This window comes from Mustelus asterias, chromosome 9 (assembly GCF_964213995.1).
Source record: "Mustelus asterias chromosome 9, sMusAst1.hap1.1, whole genome shotgun sequence".
NCBI lineage: Eukaryota > Metazoa > Chordata > Chondrichthyes > Carcharhiniformes > Triakidae > Mustelus > Mustelus asterias.
In genome coordinates, this window is record NC_135809.1 from 91587888 (window position 1) to 91611916 (window position 24029).

At 41.1% G+C, this 24029-nt stretch overlaps 1 protein-coding gene across 1 annotated transcript in view; it reads right to left on the reverse strand.

The window, feature by feature from the left end:
* The window catches only part of ddb1 (damage-specific DNA binding protein 1), a 73144-nt gene extending 50063 nt beyond the window's left edge, over positions 1-23081 (reverse strand). Inside the window, exons 1-6 of the mRNA XM_078220521.1 lie at positions 22938-23081; positions 19444-19592; positions 18562-18678; positions 16109-16330; positions 11911-12025; positions 10670-10767 (exon numbers count right to left, since the gene is read on the reverse strand). Of these exons, the coding sequence (XP_078076647.1) occupies positions 10670-10767; positions 11911-12025; positions 16109-16330; positions 18562-18678; positions 19444-19592; positions 22938-22998 (762 nt within the window). The 5' untranslated portion in view covers positions 22999-23081. The remainder of the gene's footprint in view (positions 1-10669; positions 10768-11910; positions 12026-16108; positions 16331-18561; positions 18679-19443; positions 19593-22937) is intronic.
* Positions 23082-24029: the final 948 nt, after the last annotated feature.

A 24029-nucleotide genomic window follows, 5' to 3' on the forward strand; every position in this document is an offset into this window, starting at 1 on the left:
CGTGCCGCCCCTATGAACTGATTACTTTTCGGAAGCATATTAAAACTCCGAATGCAGTGCTAAAGGAATGCTGCATTGTCTGAGGCACCATCTTTCAGATGAGAATTTAAACTGAGATTCTATCTTGCCACCAAGATGGACATAAAATATCACATGGCACTTATTGAAGAAGAAAGAGCAAGGAAGCTCGCGGTGTCCTGGCCGATATTTATCCCTCAAATCAATATATTTTGCTGTTGTGTCATTCAAAAAGATTTCTGACCATTTATTTGTTTGTGGCACCTAGCTATGTGCAAATTGGTAAACAGTGACTGCATTTCACTCGTAATCAGCTGTAAAGCACTCTGAGAACACCTGTGGTTGTAAAAAGGTGCTATTTAAATGCAAGCCTTTTTTAAGCAATTCATTTTGCTTCCAATTTTCTGTTTCTTTATCTGACCCATGGTAGTGAACTCCAACATATCTATCACTGAACTGGTCATTTTCATGTGCAACTTGCTGAATGTTGACAGTGATTAGAAAATGGCACTGTAACTGATGATGCCAACTGCCACCGCGTCTGTTGGGATCAGACAATTAAACACAAAAGTTGAAGTCCTCTTGTTACTTTGGCCAGGTAATGTTTATTCCAAACAACTTTCAAGGGGAACACATCAATCAGCCCCAGGTGGCCAACTGCTATTATGAATACCTAGTTCATGGTTCATGTTAATATATTAGAGGCAAATTTTAATTTTCAAAATTAACGTTTAACTTATGGGATAAATGCAATTAGAACAAGGAGTCTATTACACTTTTAGGTTCAACGCCATTATTCCTACGAAACTCATCTCTAAATTCCATGACATGGGGCTCGGTTCTTCCCTCAGCGACTGGATCCTGAACTTCCGAACCCACAGACTCAACGGTCATCCTCAACACCGGTGCCCCACAAGGCTGTGTCCTCAACCCCTTACTATACTCCTTCTAGACCTCTGACTGTATGGCCAAATTCTCCTCCAACTTGATTTTCAAGTTTGCTGATGACATCACCGTAGTGGGTCGGATCTCAAACAATGAGACAGAGCACAGGAAAGAGATAGAGAATCTGATGAATTGGTGCAACGACAATAATCTCTCCCTCAATGTCAACAAAATGAAGGATAGTCATCGACTTCAGGAAGCATAGTGGAGGACTTGCCCATGTCTACATTAATGGGGACAAAGTGGAAATGGCCGAGAGCTTCAAGTTTTCTAGGTGTCCAGATCACCAACAACTTGTCTTGGTCCCCCCTCCATGCTGACACTATAGTCAAGAAAGCTCACCAGCGCCTCTACTTTCTCAGAAGACTAAGGAAATTTGGCATGTCAGCTACGACTCCCACCAACTTTTATAGATACAACATAGAAAGCATTCTTTCGGTTTGTATCACAGACTGGTACGACTCCTGCTCTGTCCAAGACCGCAAGAAACTAAAAAGGATCGTGAACAAAGCCCAGTCCATCATTCAAACCAGCTTCCCACCCATTGACACTGTCTGCACTTCCCACTGCCTCGGAAAAGCAGCCAGCATAATTAAGGACCCCACGCACCCCAGATATACTCCCTTCAATCGTTTCCATCGGGAAAAAGGTACAAAAGTCTGAGGATACTTACCAACTGACTCAAGAACAGCATCTTGCCTGTTGCCATCAGACTTTTGAATGGACCTACCTCACATTAAGTTGATCTTTCTCTACATCCTAGCTATGACTGTAACACTACATTCTGCACTTTCTCCTTTCCTTCTCTACGTTCGTTATGCATTATCTGTATAGCGTACAAGAAACAATACTTTTCACTGTATAACATTACACGTGACAATAAAATAAATCAAATGAAATCAAAAAGAGGTTAACAGCTAGAAAGGTAGTTGAAGTAAGGGGCTTTCGAGATTACCAGAAAAATTCAATCCAGAAGATGTTTTTGATTTGGGGCTTTGAGCTAAGTTAGCTTAAAAGCATTCAGTAAGTCCTGAAAAGCTGTAAAAAAAACATGTAATCAGATCAAAAAAGTTGCAAATGAAGGATGATTAAAAGATCGGTTTGAGGACAGCCCAAAGCAGGCCATCTTATCATGGATATGGGTGGAACTTGGGTTAAGTTCTCTGATTTCAATTTATCTGGGTGCAGTGGCAGACTTGTACTTTGAGGGGCCCCACGCTCTCCTTTTCTGTAGCCCCCCAATTACCTAATTTCCCTCCCCCAATAACTTCATGCCTACTTAATCTCATCCCACAAAACGCAAAGGCCCAAGCCGCAAAAATACAAATTAATCTCTACTTAACTGCTTTTTAACTTGCAAAAACACGCCTATACGAGTAATTACTGAATTGAAATCCAAACTTACCTCTTGTCAGAATGACAATAAAAATGGTCAATAATATGAGTTTTGAGGCGAGCAAACATGGAACTTGATGAGCAATGAGATGGAAAAATGAGCCAATGACATCACTGCAGCACAGACCAGCGTGGGATAGAATGAGCCAGTTTAGTGTAGGAACAAATATTCTAATTAACAAGATGCATTCACTGCCATTCTGTATATTTGAGTCTCTTTCAGTTTGAAAAGTCAACTTCCTTCCGTCCTCTCACAGAATCAGAGGTTATTGCCGTAAATTCACGTGAATGGAGTGTCCAGTGAGTCCAAGTCCAATATCAGTGGGTTTGTCTGGCAGGATTCCATTCTTTGTCCTAGAAGAGACTTTCTGAAGGCCAGTCTTGAGAGCGATGGTGGTTAGAACTATCAGCATGTGGCCAGCTGCAGCCATTATATCAGACTAGAAATGGTCCATTTTGAAAAACAGAATTTAAACAAGAGAACATGGAAGAGGGGCAGATTAAGATTTTCTTGTTTCATCCTTGTTGGCATGGCAATTTAGATAGCTTTTCTTCTATACGTTTTCTTCACAAAATCATCAATTACGTTATCGTTATTATAATTGTCAACTCTTTTCAATACAGAAAAAGAACATTCACCGAAGCATTTGTGACAGGTATTGTTCAAAAAAAGTTTGGAATGGTTTCCACATTTGGAAAAGCTGTCCCGCAAACCATGCACAAGTCTATACAAATCAGCTAGTGATCTCAAAGTACAGAGCTCATCATTGGGGTGGCACAGTGATTAGCACTGCTGCCAGGGACCCCGGTTCAATTCCAGCCTTGGGCGACTATCTGTTTGGAGTTTGCACGTGCTCCCCTTGTCTGTGTGGGTTCTCTCTGGGTGCTCCGGTTTGCTCCCAAAGTCCAAAGATGTGCAGGTTAGATGGATTGGTCATGCAAAGTTGCCCCTTAATGCCCCAAGATAGGGTTGGGGGATTAACCTTGGTAAATGTGCGGAGTTACGGGGATAGGGCGGGAGAGAGGGTCTGGGTAAGACACAGTCAGAGAGTCAGTGCTGACTCGATGGGCCAAATAGCCTCCTTCTGCACTGTAGGGATTCTACTACCAATGAAATGAATGAATTGTTTTTGTGTCTATGTCCTCCCAGTAGAATTCACTTAATTTCTTATTAGTGACTTTAACATTCTCATCCAAACTTCACGGGGAATGTGCCAGAGGACTGGAGAGTGGCGAATGTTGTTCTTCTGTTTAAGAAAGGGAATAGAAATGACCCTGGTAATTATAGACCGGTTAGTCTTACTTCGGTGGTTGGGAAATTGATGGAAAAGGTCCTTAGGGATGGGATTTACGGACATTTAGAAAGATGCGGATTAATCTGGGATAGTCAGCACGGATTCGTGAAGGGCAAGTCGTGCCTCACAAATTTGATTGAATTTTTTGAGGAGGTAACTAAGTGTGTTGATGAAGGTAGGGCAGTTGATGTCATATACATGGATTTTAGTAAGGCGTTTGATAAGGTCCCCCATGGTCGGCTTATGATAAAAGTAAGGAGGTGTGGGATAGAGGGAAAGTTGGCCGATTGGATAGGTAACTGGCTATCTGATCGAAGACAGAGGGTGGTGGTGGATGGAAAATTTTCGGACTGGAGGCAGGCTGCTAGCGGAGTGCCACAGGGATCAGTGCTTAGTCCTCTGCTCTTTGTGATTTTTATTAATGACTTAGAGGAGGGGGCTGAAGGGCGGATCAGTAAATTTGCTGATGACACCAAGATTGGTGGAGTAGTGGATGAGGTGGAGGGCTGTTGTAGGCTGCAAAGAGACATAGATAGGATGCAAAGCTGGGCTGAAAAATGGCAAATGGAGTTTAACCCTGATAAATGTGAGGTGATTCATTTTGGTAGGACAAATTTAAATGTGGATTACAGGGTCAAAGGTAGGGTTCTGAAGACTGTGGAGGAACAGAGAGATCTTGGGGTCCATATCCACAGATCTCTAAAGGTTGCCACTCAAGTGGATAGAGCTGTGAAGAAGGCCTATAGTGTGTTAGCTTTTATTAACAGGGGGTTGGAGTTTAAGAGCCGTGGGGTTATGCTGCAACTGTACAGGACCTTGGTGAGACCACATTTGGAATACTGTGTGCAGTTCTGGTCACCTCACTATAAGAAGGATGTGGAAGCGCTGGAAAGAGTGCAGAGGAGATTTACCAGGATGCTGCCTGGTTTGGAGGGTAGGTCTTATGAGGAAAGGTTGAGGGAGCTAGGGCTGTTCTCTCTGGAGCGGAGGAGGCGGAGGGGAGACTTAATAGAGGTTTATAAAATGATGAAGGGGATAGAGTGAGCGTTCAAAGACTATTTCCTCGGGTGGATGGAGCTATTACAAGGGGACATAACTATAGGGTTCATGGTGGGAGATATAGGAAGGATATCAGAGGTAGGTTCTTTACGCAGAGAGTGGTTGGGGTGTGGAATGGACTGCCTGCAGTGATAGTAGAGTCAGACACTTTAGGAACATTTAAGCGGTTATTGGATAGACACATGGGGCACACCAGGATGATAGGGAGTGGGATAGCTTGATCTTGGTTTCAGATAAAGCTCGGCACAACATCATGGGCCGAAGGGCCTGTTCTGTGCTGTACTGTTCTATGTTCTATGTTCTGTCGAAAAGCAGATAAAATAAAGATTTCTTCAGAGATTCCCTTTTACTCTGCAATTTTACCATCATTGTCATAAATAACATCAACAGTCTCAACGATTACCTTCTCTTTCCTTTTAAAGTGATTTCATTGTCTCTAGTTTCATTGAAAAATAACTTCCTGTTTTGTACACATCTCAAAGGGACATGTATTTGTTGTTAATGTTAGTGTTCTACTTCCACCGAGCTATAGTCATTTCGAATTTCCATGACAAACCTTTTAACTGAGGCTAACAACTGTGCAGCATTTAATTAAGCTGTATCAACAGTTTGCAGAAATTTGTTGACTGCATTTGATGTAGACGGTGCCACAAAACAGTAAAAACAACAATATCACACTTCTCAAACTTCTCTAAGGATTTTGCTCCAACTTTCAAACATGGTTTTCTGAATTTGATGGGGCTGTGTCTGATAAGGTTTCCTTTGCATCAACAAAGTTCATTTTCAAAGCCCAAACAGCATCTGCACAAGTGGACCACCTGATGTCAAATTTGACCGTCATATTTTTTCCATATGCCTGCTTCAACTGTAATTGCAACGTATCCCACTGATATGTGGAAACAAAAAAAAAACAAGTTTTGAACAAAGTCAAGAAAGTGTACAGCCCCCTCACAGGATTCAGCTGCAAAATTGCAGATTAAATTCAAGGAGTGACTGGAACATGGGATGAATAATGCACATTTGCATTATTCAGTCTTGCTTATAGACCTGAATATTTTGCTGCCATATTTCTGGCATTATCAACAATATTTTTTGATGTCTAAACCTAAATTTGTAATGATTTCCAAAACAGTTGTCTCCAGATGCTCAGAAGAGTGGGATTGTAACTGGACAAACCAAATAAATCACTCTACAACTTTGTCGCTAGTCACATATGTTAATATTAATTGGTCCATATGACTCACATCTGGTGTTGAATCAACTGTTATGGAATAGTATTTGGCATCTTTTATATCATTACTGAATTATTGAGCCACTCTACCTTTATAGTGATAAAGTCATTGTAGGTTCTGTGCGTTAAAAAGTTGGGTCTTCCCGAAGCCACAATATAACTTTTCAAATGCTCTTATCGAAGCTCATGAAATTCACTGAGATGTTCAAAGCAGGCCAAAATATTACCTCTTCAAGTTGATAATGACGACTCATCATGTCTTCTTAAGAGTCACAAAGAAGACAGCAGTTTGACTATGACAATACCACATTCAGTGTTTTCCTCTAGTAAGAGCACTCCTTTTCAAACTGAGCCCATAACGCATATTCTTCCAGATAATTTGCATCTTTGAACGAACGCACACATAGCTTTAATACAAGCTTTGGAAGTTTCATAATCAGCAATATCTCTTCCAACACGTCAACGAAGGTTTGTTTCCTTTTACTCAAGTAAGGGAATAATTTGCAAACATATAGTCGACTTCACCCCCAGAAAATGGGACATATGAAGACTTCTAAACTGCTTTCAGCCTCCAATATCAATCTTTTTTCTCAAATTTGCGAGTACAAAATATTTAACATGCCCAGTGGAACAGATTTTGGCCCGAAGGCAACATCTTCATGGTAGATTTCTTCCCTCACTTCAACAGAAGAAATAGCTTGTCATTCCATTGCCATTTCAAATTCCACTTCTTGTTCAACTTTTTCAGGCAATGTGGCTTCTCTGGAAACCGGCAAGTCTAGATCATAAGATAATTCACCCATACTTTTGGCAGATGAGGATGAATATGCAGTTTGTGCACTGTTCAATACTTCAAACTTTTTGAAGTAAAATGACAATTGTCTTTTCGCCTAGCTTCGTTCTCTTGCCTCGCCTTCAATTTTCTGCATTTTTGACTGCCAGATTGGTAGTCAATTCATATTGATCTTGATTTTAAAGAAAATGAATTTCCTCGAAGAGCAGGCTTTTTTTGACCTTCTCAGCCTGGGGGTCAGGTTGTCCTGTAGTTCCCCTCGACGACCGGCACCTTGCACCTCATCCCACTTGATGACCCTGCCTTGCTACTGGCTGCCTAGCTGCGGCCTTGCCTGTCCAGCCCTCTTCAGCCCTGGCCTGGGGGTGCTCCACTCAATGACCCACACCTCACCTTGATCGACAACATTGCCCTTGCTGCTGGCTGCCTGGCTATGGCCTGCCCAACCCTCCTTAGCCCTGGTCTGGGCTCTCGATTACTGACATCTCACACCTTATCTTCACGACGACCAGCTTGCCTGGCTGCTGGCTGTGGCCTGCCAGTACTCCTCGAGTTGCCCCTGCTCCCATCAATGACTGTGCCTCGCATTTCAACTCAACCTTGCCTCACTGCTGGCTGCCTGCCCTCCTCAACCCTGGATCAAGATCGAGAAACCAGATGCTTTTTTTTGCAAAAACACAAGATATTTTCACCTTGACTGTGGCCTCGCTACCTCCTAGTCACCTCAGGGACATTGGATCAATGTTTTCCAGCTCTATGGGGAGATCAATCAGAGCTTGATGTCGCTCTCCATTGCCTGTCAATAGGCACAACAAATACAAATGAGCCTATCAACGGGCAATGCAGAGTGACATCAGGCTCCGATTAGTGTCCAAGAACTGCCACAGACAGCAGCTATCACAGGACACACACAACCCCCCAATGGTCAGGACCCTGTGCCTAGACATGGTGCGTTTCATTGCAAGTCCGCCTGTCTGGGTGTTTACTGAGTTTGGTTTAATTTGGAACTGAAGCAATTTGCAGCTGACTGAGAGGTTAGCCAAAGTAAATGACAATTATTGGATAGACCTGCACCATAAGCAGAATAAAGAACTAAGTCATCACTGGCCATGTAGAATGCAGGTCAAGCTTAACCTCAGTTTGAGGGAACAGAAGCGAGAAGATTGCTCATTTTGAAGCTAGTGGGAGAATCTAGGCCTCACAGTGTATTTTGCAAAAGAAAATACTCAGCTGAATTAGCTTGAAAGTATTGAAGAGTAACCAAGAGTAAGGGACTGGGGGATCTTTTCAAGAGATGGTAAAATAAAATTTTATCTCTAAGAATAACTAGAGCCAAGGAGAATTCTCCGGAAGACTGTAACATTCTTATGGATGGTCCCTACAGAAGTAAATAACTTTTAAGATTCATGTGTCTTATAAGACAATTCTTGGAAGAAGAAGAAGAAACATGTGAAATTAGAAACCATATTGTTAGGTTAATCATATTTGCTTTGTTGAATTTGTTCCAAATATGTAATAAAGTTTGTTTTGTTTAAAAGTGAAATCTTGTGGTATAATTGTGGTAAAATAAAGTATTCGGATTTACTTTTAAATTTCAATGGTTCCTAACTGGATTAAGCCAAGAATGAGTGAACAAGTGGGTATGTCTGGTTTGTTATTGTATGTAATACATTATTACAATGACTTTTTTTTACTCTTTCACAGGGTGTGGGCCAGGGTGTCTAGGCCAACAAACGTGCCTATCCCTAATTGGCCTTAAAAAGGCTGTGGTGAGCCACCTTATCTTAATAATTAAGCTTTTATGTTTATTTGTACCAAAATGTACCTTTATTATAATTCTTCATTTATTCAGTGTTGATGGCCACAACCACCACCCTTCCAATACAACTTCCATATCCAAAGGTGTTCCTCAGGCTAAATGTTTGCCCAAGCCCAATGTCAAAAAAATCACATGGCCCCATTTTTGAAGGAGAGCATGGAAATTATCCCTGGTGCCCTGACCAATGTTTATCGTTTAATCAATATCAGAAAAATAGATGATCTGCTCATTATCACATTGCTGTTTGTAGGTGTTTGCTGTGTGCAATTTGGCTGTTGCATTTCCTAGATTACAACAGATTACAACTATACTTGAAAGTATATCATTGGTTTTAAAGCCCTTTGAGATGCCCAGTGGGCACGAAGAACACTATAAAAATTAATATGGATGTCCTGAAATTACAGTCTGTTACCTCATTGCACTGCCACAAACTGCACTGTGGACCTCCCACAACGTCTGCAATCAGTGAAATCCAAATATTTGGCAAAAACCTCCCCGCTGTCAAAATACAATGTGGTTTTTAATGCCCACTTGAGTAATAACTATTGCTGAACAACCAATCTGACCCTGAAAAATTATACCTGTGGAATGTTTTTAAATCCCTCCATTAGAATTAAGTAACTTTAACATTATTCATATTTAGCTTTTACCTGAACCCCATGAGTATGATGCTCCAATCTTTATTTTGCTCCCTGTAAAGTTGTTAAAAAGTGATTGGATTATTAGTGCTTTTCATTTCCCGGTTAGCCATCCTCGAGAACTCTGATGTGATTGGCTATTTGCACAGCTTGATGGCATCACTGCCGTTTGAGAGAATCCTCACTAAACAAAGCTACAACTAACTGTGTCAAGACAGCTCAAGCTCTCACCACAGAGATTGTTAAATTAATCAGCAAACCTTGCTTTAAAGTCAATGGTGAGGGCCCTTATTTCACTGCTGACTGCAAAATCTAGGCCAATGACGCAATTATGCTCAAAACACCTGTCTCCAGCACAGCTGAAGGTGAAGTATGGCAGTTGTGCAAGGTTCCTTGACAGCACAATTCTCTGAAGTATTTCAATGTTTTTGATGTCCTTTGCTATTAACTGCATTACCCTTTAAGCAATAAAACCTTCTACCCCAAATCTCCTAATCCACATATAGAAAAAACAGAACGTATATTTAATATAGCACCTTTCTCATGCTCAGAAAGTCCCAAAATGTCTTAGTCAATGAATAACTCAGCACTGTTATTATTATGCGGCAGCGAATCTGTGCACATAAACACTATGAGATAATGACCAGTCAATCAGTTTCAGTGGTCTTGGTGAAGCATAAATCATGATCAGGACACATCATGGGTTCTTCTACATCCCTTGAATAAAGTCTCAGCTTAAAATTTTATCTGGAAAACAGCATCTTGAACAATGCAGCACACACTTAATAGCTCTCAGAAATATCAGCCTAGTTTACATGTTCAACTTTTATTTATGAGGGTTGAACCCATAACCATCTGACTCAGTAGCAACACTACTACCATAGAGAGTATAAAACTAAGAAGCAATCCAGAATGATAAAGCATTGGAAAACTCCCTATTAGCAGGGTATGCAATATCACGCAGCCAGGATCTTATTTTGCAGGGGTTGGGGGGATGGGGAGCAGGAGAATGAGACTAAACTATGCATAAGAGAAGTCTGGTATCTCTATATAACCTTCTACATCAGTGCAAGTTCTGGAAGCATCTGGTCTTTCTTCATAATGTCAGTCTTGAAAGGACAGAACATAATGAAGACCCAACATCGCAGATCTGTTGAGACTTGCGAGGATGCGTTCTAAAAGGTAGCAAAAAAAAATTCTGCCATACTTTTCAAGTACTGGGTAGTTCATTGTTTACATTGCCACAATAAAATATCAGCCAGAAACACTGTCCTGTTTCCTGCCAACAATGACTTTATATGCAAAAACCTGAAAGAACAGCAAAGGACTATACTGCATAAGATTAGAAACAAGAGACAAGTTAGCTCATGTCATGCTCAAGTGACCAAGGAATCTGCACACATTACAAATTAAAGTTTCAAAGGTTTTCCATTATTTTGCTCAGAATTATTGTTGAGTTCTGCTGATATTTCATACCTTGATAGCTGGTGGCGCAATTGCGAGGTACTTGTCTCCATTGTGATATGTAATGGACTCTTGTCCTATGATCAGTGCTCCTCCAAATGGCTCTGGAACTGACAAAACACATGTACATCAATCATTACTACAATGCAACTATTCTTTGCATTCAACTTTTAATCAAGACAATCTGATTTAATTTGATACTTAGATATGTCAGGGAGCAAGGCTAATCAACTTTTAAAAGAAAATTAAGCAGCATATGGGTGATATTTTGTATGGCAACACAACGACTATAAAATAAAGCATTAGCTACCAACCACTGAAATACAGAGAAGCTCTAGGATCAGGGTGGAATAAAACTTTATAAGTACTCTACTTAAACAGATCGTTAAAAGTGTCAACAATAGTGGCTAAATTCACTGTCTGATTTGATACCAAAGTATACTGATCAACAGGGTCTCATGTTCAATTCCTAGTCTCCAGTGAGTTAACTGATCTCAGCCTGACAATAACAGGGATGTTGCAATTGACTAACAAAGGGTAAATGAAAATTAATCAGGATTGCTAATCCTGATTTCTATTTAGTGACCTCTGCTAGAAAGTGCAGGAAATCACCAAGACTCTGAGACAGCACCTTCCAGACCAACAACCACTACCATTTCGGAGTACAAGAGCATCAGCTACAGGGGAACACCCCATTTAGCAGTTCCCCTGCAAGCCACTCACCATACTGACTTGGAAATATATTGCCATTCCTTCACTGTCATTGAATCGAACTCCCAGTGTGGGTGTACTTACACTATATCAACTACAATGGTTCAACAAGGCAGCTCACACCACCTTCAAAAGGGCAATTAGGGATGGGCAATGAATGCAGGCCTTGTCACCGAAGCCCACATCCCTTGAATGAATGAAGAAAAGCAGTTCAGAATATAATCAGGCTTTGTTGTCTGCTATTCATGCTGACTAACCTCACAATCAATGATTCCTCTAAATTTTTCTGTCATGAGCAGCCTGAATATTTTGATGTGTGGTACTTTAAACTTTACTGTGTAGCTGCACAGGTATCTTAAATCAAAAGCTGTTTTAGTGCAGTTAATTTGGATAGTGCATCTTTGTGTACTCTTCTTATTGTAACTTGAGGAAAATGACTGCTATCTCAGCTTCAGTGCCTTCACTCAACAAACCCTCCGAGCATAAATTGATAAAGTAGAATAGTTCCAAGGATTTTTATTTATAAAAGGTAAGATGCCAACCTGCAATGACCATTGATGCCTCAGCTTCCATATTTTCCTGTTTCCAGGGTCCCTTGTTAAATTCTTTCTCTCGCAAAGATACTTCATAAGTCTTTACATGACGTCCCTGGGGATCCTAAAAGAGCATAAAAAATTTCAAAAGGAATCTTAAAAATATATCAATAAGTTGGCAATTCCATGTGAGGCAAGTTCCTGATCTTGGTCATAACCTATCCAGCTCTAAAAACAAGGGGGGAAAAAAGAACATAAAACTGCTTTTCCACCCATTACCGCAGTGAGTTATGGAGAACCACATGCCTCAGGATGATTTCGCCTACTTGCTAAAAATGCATGACATCCATAAAAAATGTATACAGTGAAACAGGGAAGCTCAGCAAATAAAACTGAACCTGCAGGGCTGAGATCCATGGAAAGGATGAGAATGTTGTGTGCCCCCTCCAACTTAGAATGCTGACAAAAAACCAAATTACTGTATCAGTGAAATGAAGAAAACTACAAATTGTGAAAACAAGTCATTGCAAACTTCAACACTTTATAACTTTGCTTTTAGTAAATTTTATGCTCTAGGTACTAGATATCTAGCTTTTCCAAGTATTCAATGTCATGTACAGCACAGGTTTGATGAAAAGCAAAGGTCTATATATTCTGTGGTATTAATGTGCCTTCACCTCAAGCTCAACACAGCAGCTCCAACTACAAAGACGGTTTTTTCATTTCCCATCCAGTACATCACTACAATGAAGTACAAGTACTTCACAGATCAAGAATCTGTGAAGTAACTCAGCCTTGAATGCATTCAGTGACCCTGGCTTCCACTGTTCTCTGGGGAAGAAGGGTGGCACAGTGGTTAGCATTGCTGCCTCACAGCACTAGGGACCCGGGCTCAATTCCAGCCTCAGGTCACTGTGTGTAGTTTGCATGTCCTCCCGTGTCTGCATGGGTTTCTTCCAGGTGCTCAGATTGCGTCCCAGGTTAGGTTGATTGGCCATGCTAAATTGCCCCTTGATGTCAGGGGGACTCACAGGGTAAATACAGGGATAGGGCCTGGGTGGGATTGTCGTCGGTGCAGGCTTGATGTGCTGAATGGCCTCCTTCTGCACTGTATGTATGTAATCTCTGAATAAGACCGCCATCAAATGTTAAGTGCAAATCTGTACTTTGCCACTATCTGACTATCCGCTTAATATGGGTATGTTTTTAATCACCCTTTGTTTTGAGTACCTGGACAGCAGGGGAGAGCATGATAAAGGAGAAAGTGAAAAAATAATCAGGCAGGTAAACCATAACAAAGGAACATAAAACAAAATAGTGAAAATATATTGCAGACGCATAAACTAATAAAAGGAAAGTTGTGATCAGAATAAGGCCAATCAATGATGAACAGTATAATATCACAGGTAATGGTAGGGAAATAGCAAGTATTAAATAGTTACTTTGCTTCAGTATTTACCATAGAGAATGAAAAGGTTGACATGACATTGGATGATGAGATTAGAAATGAACAACTGCATTTAAAGCAAGAGCTGAAACAAATAAACTAATCAAAGTGAATAAAACCATTGTCCAGATGGATAACATTTTAGAAGAATCTAGGGAAGAGATAGCAGGGGCATTATCACAATTTAACAATTCATTAAAGAAAGGTATAGTCCAAGAAGATTGGCGAATAGCTAACATTATACCTATATTTAAGGAGACAGAACATGCTCAGGTAACCACAAAGCTGTCAGCTTATTATTGGCAGTAGAAAAAATAATGGAATCCTTAAAGGAACATCTAGAAACCAAAATATAACGAGTCGTCAACATGAATTTCAAAAGGGAAGGTCTTGCTTTGCCAACCTCATTACATTTTTTTGAAGTAGTAACAGAGCAGGCAGTAATTTATCAAGACTTTCAAAAGGGCTTCAATAATATACTAATGAATTAGGTCCCAGAATGCAAAGTTAAGGAAAGCAGCAGAATGGATAGGTAGCTGGCTTCAAGACAGAATGTGGAGATGCCGGTGTTGGACTCGGGTAAGCACAATAAGAAGTTTCACAACCTGGTGTGGTGAGACTTCTTACTGTTCAAGACAGAAAACAGAGCAGGGGCAATGAAAAGTTATTTAGACTGGCAGAAAATGGGAAGTGATTTTTCACAAAGATCAGTGTTGGGATCACTGTTAATCAACATTTTTATTAATGGTTAGGATTTTAGAATCAAAAACAATTTCTGAATTTTCAGATGACACCAAATTTTGGGGTGGGAAGGGGAAACTTGGTACTGAGGAAGACTGCAGCAAAGTACAAGACAATATTAATAAACTTGTAAAACTTATACATAATTGACAAATGATTTCAACATAGATAAAAGTGAGATATTACATTTTGGCAAGAAAAACAATCAGGTTGCATATTACTTAATTTCTTATTTTCTATATGTAGTAAAGGAACAAAGGATCTTGGAGCACAAGTGCACAACCCACTAAAAGTAGCAACACACAGGTTAACAAAGCCACAAAAAAGCAAATCAAATGCTAGACTTCATTTCTGACGGAATACAATTGAAAAAGTCATGTTAAAACTTGGTGTAAATAGAAGTACTAGATAGTACAAGATTTAAGGATGATACCAGTAACGTGGCGGTATGCCTAGCAGGAAGGAATGAATGCTGTATCTATTTCCTTCTTGACAAGATAAGGCCAAGGAGCAATCAAGATCTTAAAGGTTTTGACATAGAGTAGGCATAGGGGAGAGCAAAACCTAAAGGCCATCAATATAAAATAATCACTAACAAATGGGCAGCACGGTGGCACAGGAGTTAGCACTATTGCCTCAGAGCACCAGGGACCCGGGTTCAATTCCAACCTTGAGTGATTGCCCGTGGGGAATTTGCACGTTCTCCCCGTATCGGCATGAGTTTTCTGCAGGTGGCTCAGTTTCCTCCCCACAGCGGAAAGATGTGCAAGGTAGGTGGATTGGCCATGTTAAATTGTCTCTTAGTATTTCTAGATGTGTAGGTTAGGGGGATTAGTGGGGTAAATACGTGGGGTTATGGGGATAGGACAGTGGGCACTGTCAGAGGTTCAGTGCAGACTTGGTGGGACAAATGACTTCCTTCTGCACAATAGGGATTCTATGATTCTAAATTAAATAGGGAAGTTAGAAACTTTTTTAACCCAGGAGGGTGGTGAATACCTGGAACCCACATTAGAGGGAGTGTTGAAACAAATAATACAGATGTATTTGAGGCAATGTAAGCACACAAGGGAGAAGGGAATTGAGAATAAAATGTTATCCTCATTAATATGGATGATGAAACTTCCGATTGTCATAAACTAATGCCCTGCAATTCTTACCCGGACTGTCTTGCATGTGACTTCAGACTCATGCCATTGCGTTTGGCTCTTAATTGCCTTCTGAAATGGCCAAGTGAACCTGTTAATTGTAGACAGCTGACTAATACCTATTCAGGTATTGTTGATAGTTTGATTAGGAATAGTGGGAAGAGGTTCGAGTGGAACATAGAAGCTGCCATGAACTGGTTGGACTGAATGGTTTGCGCTGTGTATCCCGTTTGTTATTTTTTTGTTCTTGGGAAGTGTCAATGGCAAGATCAGCATTTATTGCCCATCCCCAAGTTGCCCCTGAATAGGTATTAGTCAGCTGTCTACAATTGACAGGTTCACTCGGCCATTTCAGAAGACAACTAAGAGCCAAACGCAATGGCATGAGTCTGAAGTCACATGCAAGACAGACCAGGTAAGAATTGCAAGGCATTAGTTTATGACAATCGGAAGTTTCATCATTCATATTAATGAGGCTAACATTTTATTCTCTACAGTTGTCATGGTATGATTTGAACTCCTGTCTCTGCAGCATTATTAATCCAGTAATATTACCATTAAGCAATCATTCCCATTTTGCTCAAGTATTCTTGTTTTGTAGCTTTCTTTTGTCTTGCATCTAAATATTTTCACATCTGCATGTATCCCTTTTGTGTTACACTTAATGCTCTGGGATAGCGAGAAATGGTTAGTGTCTTACCCACTGCATCTCTCAGTCACACCCCCCACCCACCCCCCCACCCACCCCCCCCCCCCCCCCCCACCCACCCCACCCCCCCCCCCCCCCCCCCCCCCCACCCACCCCACCCCCCCCCCCCCCCCCCCCCCCCCCACCCACCCCACCCCCCACCCACAAAATCTGACTTCTTACCTGATAGACAAAGCAAATAGTTGGAACCTGACAGCCATACAGAAACTTCACATCAATTACATGCAGCTCTTCCAGACGGATGTTAAATGCCTTCAGCTCTTTGTTGTCTCTGTCCAGTGGAATCACTTTAAAGAGCCCATCATACAGCCTGAGGCCTATCATGCGACACTCAGGGTCCACAATACCTATGATTCCAGTCTCAGAGGGGCGGCCAATACGATCCTGAAAAAAACATCAAAGAGATATTAGCATTGTTTACAGAATGACAACCAGGTGTTCAGGTGCCTACGTGAAGCTGAAGAGGATGAATATTATTAAATGTTTGTCAATGTTCTGATGAAACGTCATCAACCTGAAAATTTAACTTTCTATTTCCATGTATGCTTTCTGGCCTGCTAAGTGATCTTCAACATTTTTGGTTTTCATTGAATACTTGTGTGTTAGATAAATATTACATAAATAATATTACATAAAACAACTCGTTACAGAGGTGAAAGCCCAGCAGGAGAGGGCTACTGAGCAGAAGCAAGGTTAAATAAGAATCTCAGCATCCTTACAGTGCAGGAGGCCATTCGGCCCATCGAGTCTGCACCGACTCTCCAACAGAGCATCCCACCCAGGCCCTAACCCCATAACCCCACACATTTACCCACTAATCCCTCTAAGCTACTCATCTTTGGACCATAACAGGCAATTTAGTATGACCAATCTACCTAACCTGCACATCTTTGGACTGTGGGAGGAAACCGGAGCACCCGGAGAAAACCCATGGGGAGAACATGCAAACTCCACACAGACAGTCACCCGAGGCCAGAATCGAACCCGGGTCCCTGGCAGTGTGAGGCAGCGGTTCTAACCACTGTGCCACCCTAAGATAGGCTTTTAGGTGACTTTTCAAGTCGAGAATTGAACTTCAAGGAAAAATTGTTTTGGAAGGCATTCTTGAGTGTGGGTGCAGAATGGCTAAAAGATCAACTTTGGTGGCTGAACAGATATGATATAAGCATCAAAGCAGAATCAGGACGTGTTCGAGAGTTTAGAGTGAGACATAAAAATGCTCATTTTTTGGATCTCTCGTCTATATTTTTATTTTTAAAATTGGATTCAACATATGAACAATAAGTGCACATGGTCTGGCCTTCCCAATATCTAGGTTGTTTGTAGGCTTTCCAAGATTAAACAGAAAGCACTTCTGAATGCATTTCAACTTATTGGTTACACAATGTTTTTTTTTAAGCATTCATGGGACATGGGCATTGCTGGCTGGCCAGCATTTATTGCCCACCCCTAGTTGCCCAAGGGCAGTTGAGAGTCAACCACATTGCTGTGGCTCTGGAGTCACATGTAGGCCAGACCAGGCAAGGACGACAAATTTCCTTCCCTAAAGGACATTAGTGAACCAGGTGGGTTTTTCCGACAATCAACAATGGTTTCATAATCATCAGTAGATTAACTCCAGATTTTTTTTAAATTAAATTCAAATTCCACCATCTGCCATCATATCCTCTGTTTGAACTCAGGTTCCCAGAACATTAGCTGAGTTTCTAGATTAACAGTTCAGCGATAATACCACTAGGCCATCACTTCCCTCCCTATACTCACGTGATCTTTATTTATAAAAGCAGTGGAATATACACTTCACTTGGTTGCGGATAAGGTTGTAACTGCCAAACAGATTTATTAAACAATAAGTGAACAGCAGAGACACACCTTGGATTTTACAGTATTATTTTTAACTCTCCTTGAGCTGTTAGAAAATAATCATGGCCGAGCTGCGAACATAAATAGCCTTGCATGGTAGTTCATTTTGTTGATTACCTATTTCTCTTCAAAAGCTTCAAACGGAGTACCTAATTTTACAAAGCAAATTTTTCAACAAAGCACGTTTAAATTCGGATTAGGAAAATCAGTTCAGGGTTAGAATACCAGAATAAAACCCCAAGATGATGTGCCACTGATTCAGTCTGAATAGTTAGGCAGGGATGTCAATCCACTCAAAATCAGGCGCCTTTGGGTATCAGCAAATCCAATCAACATGGTCTCAGTTTAGCTGGTATTCGGCTGTTATAAAATTCAACTCAAGCAGATAGTTCAATAGTATGATTACAGCCCTGAACTTGAGGTTGGCACTCAAGAGAATCAGTTGGGTGTCATTACTGTACACATAGAAGCTGAAATGCACTTGCAGATGATGGTACAGAAGGGCAACATATAGATGGTGCATAAAGGGGACTTAAGGTGGAGTGCTAAATTTGTTCTGCTTTAAGAACTACAGGCATGAACTCTCATCCAAACATTTCAGATTTTATCCACTGCAGCTATAGTGCTCATCCTGCATTAACTCTAAATGCTCAAACAAATTCTAATCCCACCAAGAGGCATTTAAGTTTTTTTTAAATACTCCAATACCAAATTCATGGAGATCAGGATGCAGAAGCATAACTTAATTTTACCTGTACGTTTCCGTGGGCTCGTGTGATGATATCAATGTTTTCTCCGTTCTGTTTATATTCCAGAATGCAGGCATTGTATTTTGCAGTCAGAATGAAAAGCAGGTCCTTGCCTTCTCCCTGTTTCAAAACAGGTGCAACACTTATCAGTCTTTTCATGGATAGATTTCCCATCAAGCATTCTTCAAATCCATCCCAAAAAAACTCTCCATTAATAGTACATTTGAAATTATCTACCAATGATTCACAGCACAGGAAGATATATTGGACACAATGGATTTCCTTTCACAGTGTGCCATAAAGGGTGAAAACAAAATTTTATAAACAAAGCCAAGATGCTATTTAAACTATTGTATGGTAGCACAGAACTTGAATATTTCTGTAAAGAGACATTCAAGTTCTGTGCTACCATTGAACTATTCAGGAGAAATGAAAGGGTGGGGGGGGTTCCTCCACCCTCAGTTCAAATAAATATCCTACTTAAAAGAACAATTTGGGCTCCCCAAAGTTACTTCCCTTCATGTGCTGAATTAGTCGACTTCTATGGAAATTTTAATGGAGCAATGCAAGTAGTTGCAGCACCAGGAGCTAGTAGGGAGGAATGAAGAAATATCAGCTGGTGATCCCTTTCTTGGTCACTATTTGGTGATTCCAGGCTAAACTTGGGCATTGGGACAGCGGTGAACACAAGATAGGACTCTAGTCGTAACGTAAACCAAACCAACCATTGAATAACAAAACATTCACTGTCTGGAATCTCATGTAAAATGCTAATTTATAATACCAAAGGGCGTGCCTCAAGAAAAGGAGAGAATTGGCAGAATATATAGAAATTGCATCTGACCAACTTACTGCCAAAGTCTAACACATATTTGCATATCTTACTTTTGGTCGGAAGAGCTCCATTACAGCAATCTTGCCGTACATGCCCACTTCCTTGACAGGGCGCAAACCCTCTGGTGTAACCACATAGATCTCCAACCTTGTGTTCTTGGCAATCAGTAAATTCAGATCATCTGCCGAGGTGAAGTGACCTAAAACAAAACACAAATTTAAATCAATGTTTTCAGACATGAAATCACACCATGTAAACCTGATGAGAAAGTCACAACAGGTATCAAATAACCATCCATACTTTTTTTTTAAATCTTCCTCATTTATAGTCCAAACAAATAAAATGAAAATGTTATAAACAAATATGCATTACTTCCTTCACATCCCATTTATTAGATGAAGCATAATCGAAACTTGAAGCATAATCTGAACTCAGAAGAAAGAGAAGACAAGAGTTGATTCATGGAACCTAAACAACTAAAAAGCACTGGAGAAGATAAGGAACAACCAAGAAATCAGTTTTCAGAACCCCAATAGAGGAATATCCGCAACAAAAATGCTGAGTATCACAAGTTTTAGGAGCTTTGCTGTCTTAATGAACAAGTGCACCGTCTAGACATTTTCTCTGGAAAAGGCAAGACTGAGGGATGACCTGATAAGAGATTTCCAAGATTATGAAGGGATTTGAATGAGTAGACATAGAAAATATCTTCCACCTGTGAGGAAGTCCAAAACAAGGCACCAAAATAAAGTATTCACTAATAAATCCAATTTAGAAAAATTAAAAAGAAATGTATTTACTCAGAGTAGAATTCGCTGCCACCTGTAGTTGTTGAGGTGATGACCAGATTTAACATTGAATCTGAAGCACATAAACAGGATCTTCAGCCTGATAGCATTCATGCTTTGTGTGAGCCCCATCCCACCCTTCATCATCTGACACTATCACCAGACCCTTTTAGTCCTTTCTCCCTTGTGTGGTTATCCAGTTTACCATTAAATCTTGCTGTTATCTACCTCAACCACTGCTTGTGGTAGACAGTTTCAGATTGGCGACTGGGTGTCATACCCCAGAGGTACCCCAGATGATGTGCTGGGCAAACTCTGAGAGGTCCCCATATAGGAGCATCCCCGAACAAGGACTGCATAAGAATTGCACAGTAAGTTTCAACTTCCATTGGTCAATTACCCTACGTCTGGAACCCTCCAAAACTTTTGATTGAATCTGACATACAAAATAGTTACCCAGGAAAAAGTTACAGGATTAAAACCAGCTCTAACTTCTGGGTAACCATACCACTGGCCCACTCCCCACTTCAGATGAGGAATGGTATTGGACTTGAAACATTCAATTATATTTCTCTCTGCACAGATGCTATCATAAAGTGCTCGAAAAACTCAGCAGTTATTTTATTTCATGTCTCCTTCTGCATTTCATAGAATCATATCATAGAATCCCTAGAGTGCAGAAGTAGGCCGTTCAGCCCAAGGAGTCTGCACCAACAACAATCCCACCCAGGCCTTATCCCCATAACCCCGCTTATTTACACTGCTAATCCCCCTGACACCGATTAGCATTTAGCCAATCCACCGAACCTAAACATCTTTGGACGGTGGGAGAAAACCAGAGCACCCAGAGGAAACCTACGCAGACACAGGGAGAACGTGCAAATGCCACACAATCGTCCGAGGCCGGAATTGAACCCAAGTCCCTGGTACTGTGAGGCAGCAGTGTTAACTAACCACTGTGCCACAATGCCGCCCCTTTAAACTTTAAAAAAACTTCAAAAACAATATATGACTGCTTTGTTTTTTTTAATTCATTGTCAGGAAATGGGTATTACTGGCAACATCAACATTTATTGCTCATTCCTACTTGCTCTCCAGGGGATGGCAGGTCTTCTTGAGTGCATGTGGTGAACTTAACTCCTACAATTTTGACCCAGCAATAATCGTGTGAATGCCATTCATCCAACCTAAAACTGGCCGGTTAAAGGATGATATTGCTTTTTGGAAGAATCAGTTTGGCACATGTTTCATTAATATTGTTATTTTCCATGATAACACGCTCTCTCTTCAGTTAGTAGCATCCTTCTTCAAACCATACCAAGGTGCAGGAAGTCAGCACTGGAGAATGAATGTATATTGTGTATTTTATTGTATTTGGTTCCAGCTGCAGTTTCCAAAGTGCCAAGTTCTTGAGGAATTCAATGAAGAGTGTTTGAGACTGTGCTTTTTCTTTTGAGGTAAAAGGAATGTATTGGATGAAATGAGGGATTAAAATGGGAGCTGAAAGATACAGCAGGTGTGCAGACTGCATTCTAAAAATGCTATCCTGTTGAGCATCTCAACAGGAATTATAAAAATTAATGTGAGCAGTATGCTAAACTAGTTCAGCAGAAGGGCAACATCCTCACGAAAATTTTCAGCAAACCCATTTAATTTGGAGAAATGGCAAAAGGCACAGAAAACCATGAATGTTTTTGAGAGATGAGCATCATAAAGATATGGCTCGAGTTGCCAAACAAATATAGTGAAGCTCACATTAATAAAATTCAAGTATTAAAAATAAATTTCTGCTTACTCTGTAGATAAATGATATGTTATTGACCCTACAACCAGCACCTTCATGTCCCAAAGTACCTCAGAGGTGAAAATGGTGCAATGCAGGAATAAATATAGTCAGCACCCAATAGTAAGACAAACGTCTGTTCTTATGTTCCACCAGTATACAGTGTCCCGTTTAGAAGCACACATGTGCAGATATTAAGTGTGTAGAGAATTGAATCTGGTTGTGATAAAACACAGTGCAACACCCTCCAACATTTACTGTACAGGCTCAGACAGGGTGCCTTTAAATATAAGCCATAAACAAGCATTGGCATCCAAAGGACAGCATCCATCCACCTCAGTACATTTAGCAGGGAAGAAGTGTGTGATCTAAATTGTCTGAATTCAGCCCTTCACTGCCCTATTGGTACAATTAACCGCTGAACTGTACACACTATTTTGACCTACATCTGAAAAAGTGTCTAATAAATAACAGGAAGCTGCCTATCTATACAAATACATTTATTCAATTTTACAGGCAAGGAAAATTTAAGGAAGCAATATCTTTCAAGAAGAAACTGTTTGGCCCTTTTCACCTTTTGTCTTGGGGAGGGGTTTTCTCAAAGCTGTTCTCCGTGCCAAGATTTTCAGTTATTTAGAAGATATTAATAAGTAAAACACAAAGGCTTGACACACACTTTTCAACGTAGTGAATGTCCCTTTAACATTAACGTCCTACTTTAACCATTAGGCTGTATAAATATCAAGAGCTGAAGCAATTGTGCATTCCCTAACTGCTCCAAAGATCACTGCAGCGTCTACCTGCTGCTCACTCACTCACTGTGTTGAATGTTGTGACTAGGCCTTACTCAAAGCCTGACCTTACCAGCCCGAACCCACCGCTCTTCCTTCCCCAAAACCCAAGCTTCTTTGCCGGGCAGGGGAAAGTAAGCACAAGAGGAGCTGGCGCTTCTTTCCGCACTAACGATATTTACCGGTAACGCAGGCATTCACGGCGGTCGGTTTCTGCGCTGTCACCACATAATTGTAAGACATGGTGGCGGCCCGCGCTCTCCGGCGACACCAGCTCTTCGCTCGCTCGCCAGCCTCGCGCTCCCGCCGTCCCTGTCACGTGATCACAGCCTCATCAACAGTCGCTGCCGGCGGCCATCTTTGATCGGGGCAACCTCTCCTATGTTAAAGAGTAAATACAGTAAGAGTTTTAACAACACCAGGTTAAAGTCCAACAGGTTTATTTGGTAGCAAATACCATTAGCTTTCGGAGCGCTGCTCCTTCGTCAGATGGAGTGGAAATGTGACATTTCCACTCCATCTGACGAATCGGAAAGCTAATGGTATTTGCTACCAAATAAACCTGTTGGACTTTAACCTGGTGTTGTTAAAACTCTTACTGTGTTCACCCCAGTCCAACGCCGGCATCTCCACATCATGACTGTTAAAGAGTAACTCAGCATCTCAGGAAAGACTGCACAAATTGCTCAATATATCCATTTCCCATTCATGCCACCCTCACTGCTGATCCCAATGACATTCCTGGCCAACCTATCAACTTACAGTTGGCATACATCCAATACTCAGCAGCCAGTATCCTGCATGTACCATGACACCCCTCTTCAATACACTACATTAATTTCCAGTCCTCCACAACCTCAACTTTATCACCTTTTTGCAATGGGACCTCGGCCATCAGGCGATGATGGTGGGGGAGAGCACCCAAGCAGGAGAATTGATGGACCCAGGTATAATAATAATAATTGGCAGGCTCAGGGTCAGAGTCTGAGGCTGATGGGGGGGAGCAAGGGCTCAGCAATGAGCAGGAGTCCAGGATTTGTGAGTTAGGGTCATAGAGGTTTACAGCATGGAAACAGGCCCTTCGGCCCAACTTGTCCATGCCACCCTTTTTTTAAAAACCCTTAAACTAATCCCAATTGCCCGCATTTGGCCCATATCCCTCTATACCCATCGTACCCATGTAACTATCTAAATGTTTTATAAAAGATAAAATTGTACCCGCCTCTACTACTACCTCTGGCAGCTTGTTCCAGACACTCACCACCCTCTGAGTG